The sequence below is a fragment of the Elaeis guineensis genome, chromosome 1 (assembly GCF_000442705.2).
Source record: "Elaeis guineensis isolate ETL-2024a chromosome 1, EG11, whole genome shotgun sequence".
Lineage (NCBI taxonomy): Eukaryota > Viridiplantae > Streptophyta > Magnoliopsida > Arecales > Arecaceae > Elaeis > Elaeis guineensis.
This window is the reverse complement of record NC_025993.2, coordinates 173,690,213-173,694,435: the sequence shown is the minus strand read 5'-3', so window position 1 is coordinate 173,694,435 and position 4,223 is coordinate 173,690,213. Positions and strand designations below refer to the sequence as shown.

The following is a 4,223-nucleotide window of genomic DNA, read 5'->3' as shown; positions in this document are numbered from 1 at the left end:
CAAAAAATAAAAATCACATGAAGGGCATGTTTAGTCGAAAGGAGTTGGCTCTGAAATGAAAATGGGAATGAATGACTTTCATTCTAGTTATTTAGTTGGAAGAAGTCTCGTTTCCATTCTGATTTCAGAGGAGAATAGAAACATCCAATTCTCTCAAATATAATCCCTATTTTCTTTCAGTATTCAAAGTTCATTTTGATTCTAATCTCACTTCCGATCGTGAACCAAACGTGTTGGAAAATGGGCCATTTCATGGTTTCCCATGAAAACGGTCATTTTATTGCTCAGCCTTTTTGCTCAAGATAGGCAAGCGATAGGACAAAAATGTGTAATGGATATGTTAAGGATGATTGTAAATATAAAAAGTTAGAAAATTACGTAAACTCTTTATTTCCCTCTTTCCTCCTTACCATCCATTATAGTTTCAAGGACTCAGGTGGAAGATAGATTTAGATGAGGCAGAGAAGGGATGAGACACGATGGGGCGATTAGAGATGCTGTTGCCGATGTGCAATGCCTGCAAAAGGAAAATCTTAAGGCAAAAACAGCAAGAGAAAGATAAACCATCCTAGCTGCTATGATGGTCAAGAAGATCACCAACCATTTTTTTCTCAAGTATGGTTGCCGATGTGTTCAAGCTCTTATAACTCTATTTTTTCTCAAAGATTGAACAACTGATTGTCATGTTATGATAACCCTTATTGTCCCATTTACAGTCGATGGGCATTAAAGAAATTAACAGAAATGAGAGAAAATGAAAGAAAAACATTGGAAGTCGAAATGTAGCATGAGGACTGGCACAACGAGATAAAAATGTAGATATCACAAACCTAGCTAGAAATATTTACTAATGTCAAGGATAGCTTTTCATGATAGCTTGATGTGCAATATCGAAGATATACAAATACCACAATCAATAAACTAAAACCTACTGACTGACTTTCATGACTCAATGGTAAAGGTGCCAAAATTACTGCATATGTCTAGCATGGTAAGTTTGTCTGAAGAGATGCTTTCTAGCGTCCAATTTGCACCCTTTGAAAAAAGTTCCCATGAGATTTGGATGCACAGGTATTTCATGATGAACTACCCAGTCACATTTTCATCTTTGGTAGTCTTTCTGCTAGTTGATTCTCCTGTACTTTCACTCCACTGAGTTGAACTTGTGGCATATGAGGTCAAATATTGAAATGGGTTCAGGGGTGCAGAAATTTCATCTTCTTCCTCCAACATTCTCACAACATTGCTCATTGAGGGTCTTGCTACTGGCTGATACTGGACACACCACAATGCTACTCTGCACATTCTTTCCGCCTTCTCTCGGTATTTTGCTTCAATTCCTGAAAGCGATGTTACGTTCTCCAATTGCCCTTGCTCAAACTTCTCCCAAACCCATTTTGGGTACCACTCTTGGCTGTCACCCTGTTTGAAATCTAGGTTCCTCCTCCTCCCCACGATCTCAAACAACAGCATACCGAAGCTATAAACATCACATTTATGGGTCACAGGCAATGGCATCCAAAGCTCTGGAGCGGCATAGCCAGGAGTTCCTCTACCTCCTGTGAGCGTGACATGACTGTTCTCTCTATCACAGAGCTTCGCTAATCCAAAATCTGAAACCTTTGGGCGGAAGTTTGCATTGAGGAGAATGTTACCAGGCTTTATGTCATAGTGTATTATCTTCTGTTCACACTCCTCATGTAGGTATCTAATTCCCTTGGCTGTCCCAATTGCAATCTCGTATAGCCTTCCCCACTCAATCCTGTTATTCTCATCAAATAGGTATGGATCAAGTGACCCATTCTCCATATACTCGTATACCAGCGCCTTCACCGTTGGATCAAGGCAGAACCCATAAAGCCTCACCAGATTGACATGATAGGTTCTGCCAATCGTGCCAATTTCTGCCATGAATTGTTCCTCAGCTCTCTTATCCAAAGTTCCATGAAGGACCTTAACTGCCACCTGAAACCCATTGGGAAACTGGCCCTTGTATACTATTCCAAAACCACCTGACCCTAGTTTAGTAGCGTAGTTATGAGTGAAACTCATCAGATGCTGGGGGGTAAATCTCATGGGCTTCTCTTTCATGATGTCATTAAGGAACCTGTCAATTGTTTCCATTTCAATGCTCAAAGCCACACTATAGCTTGAAACATATGGTGAAGTTGCAGTATTGCTGCTGGAAATTTGCCCCTGCGCGACATTAGATTGCGCTTTTGACTTCTGAACACATTTTATGATCAGATAAGCTATCACAATTATTACTGCACCTCCGACAAGTAATGCAGCTGTGAAAATTGAAAGGAATTTGGCAGTATCAGAATTCAATAATCAGAGAATTGCATCAAGCATAAGAGAGTTGGCTTACTGATAGAGATAATGGCATCCCCAGCATTGGTTTTATCCGAGCTTGACATCTGACATGGAAAGCACAAAGTAAAGATAAGAGATGCAGAATCTTGAGGGGAAAAAGTCAATTCTACATGTTCTTCAGTCTTCCCTTATTTTCATGACTATACAATAGTTTTGTCTGATCCAAGAGATCCACATAGTTGTATCAAATGTAATTCAAACTAGGCCCTTCCTACCCAAATCTTTAACTTGATGCATCTCGATGGCTTGATTTCTTTGATCATTCAACATTTATTTTTATTACTGTTTTTTGTGAGCATATAACAGAGAAGGCACAATTATATTTATTCCATTCCTCTAAAGTAATTAACCGAAGTAATGAGAGCAAAGCCATCTACAGGAATAGTTCAACGCGACTCTCCCACTTGAGAGCTGCTTTATCATGACAACTTTTGTTGGTTTCTTCAGTTGTTAGAACTTCAATATTTGCGTAAATGCTGGTTATACACAAATTATAGTGAAAGCTACTTGCTTTGTTACTCTTTTGTCATTTATATCTTCCTGGAACCCCAATTGAATCGCATGTTAGTTCTGTTAATTGCAACTTTCGTCAGGGTTTTGATTCCCTTATTATTTAATAAAAGAACAAGTCTGGAAATTATTAACGGATTTTCTCTTCGAAGTGGAATTCATGGCAGGTATTTAAGATAAATTTGGGCTTTCCCTTCAGTTTTTTACCCTTTGTTATGAAGCAAATTTGTATTTTGTGTAGTTTGTATCCTTGCTGGAAGAATTTGTGAATCCTTACTATAGTTTGAAATTGCTTTGTGAGGACGTCACCTGGTTGAGTTGGTGAAGTGACTGGGTATTGGATACCATCTCCTACTTCTCCAAGGGGAAGAACATATGCTTATATAGTTTTTCTTGGATGATCCCACATCTATGGTCCACGCCTATGGTCTTGGAAATTACTTTGGTTGGTTGATTTTCTGTACTATTGCCTAATCAATTGGGGTATGAGTAGCTAATGATGAAGAATGAGGAAAGTCAAGGAATTGTTTCTTTCAATGATGTTTGGAACCAAGTCTCTAGAAGGTATCTAATATACGGAGGCCTAACAGTCCCTTAATCCAAGTCATAACTAGATCCGCCATCCTTAAGGTGTCATTGCTGCTATAGCTTTGAAATAACTCCAAAGTGATCGGTGACACTCCTGTTAGATTATTCAGGTGAAGATGATCTAGGTGAACTATGAAAGAGAGAGTGAGCCATGGCATGAGGAGGAGAGGATACTTGCCTTTCTTTAGCGCTGCCACACAGATGTGCCTTCTTCCTCTTCCTCTGCTTCTTCCTTAGGTTGGCTGAAGCCAGAATTTCTGATCTGATTCAATTCATATTATATATAAGAGAAGTTGCCGAGGCATCTCTTTCTCTATTAAATTATGTATTGATCAGTTCAGGACTAGTCAGAAAAAGGCCTATCGGCATGGGTGGTGCATTCGAACCTTCATTAACATCAGAAGTCAAACTATCCAATGGACCGGCTTTCCCTGTTAGCCAATAATCCTCACGCGAGAGTGTACAAATTTGAAAACAAAGAGGGATTTATTTCCTTGTCACGTGGCCAGAGTTTCTGACCTATATATTGTTGACTCTCTCTCTCTCTCTCTCGTTGCTTGTGTGGATGTGCATCAAGGATTCGTTGCTTTCATAACAAGTAAAAGACAAAGCAAGGAATAGCAGAAGTTGAGTATGAAACACCGTCTTGGAATTCAATCTTGTATTCCATCTTTACATAAAATAGGGTGGCTCAACCTCTCTTTCAATCAAAAACAGAGAGAGAGAGAGAGAGAGAGAGAGAGAGAGAG

General features: G+C 39.3%; 1 protein-coding gene across 1 annotated transcript; it reads right to left on the bottom strand.

Annotated features, from left to right (window-relative positions):
* Nucleotides 1–816: 816 nt before the first annotated feature.
* Nucleotides 817–3,789, bottom strand: LOC105039741 (rust resistance kinase Lr10-like). Its single transcript, XM_073248852.1, has 3 exons — nt 3,653–3,789; nt 2,372–2,420; nt 817–2,291 (listed from the first exon to the last, which is right to left on the bottom strand). Exons 2-3 carry the CDS (start codon nt 2,418–2,420, stop codon nt 1,087–1,089), a joined length of 1,254 nt encoding a protein of 417 aa, XP_073104953.1. The 5' UTR covers nt 3,653–3,789; the 3' UTR covers nt 817–1,086.
* Nucleotides 3,790–4,223: the final 434 nt, after the last annotated feature.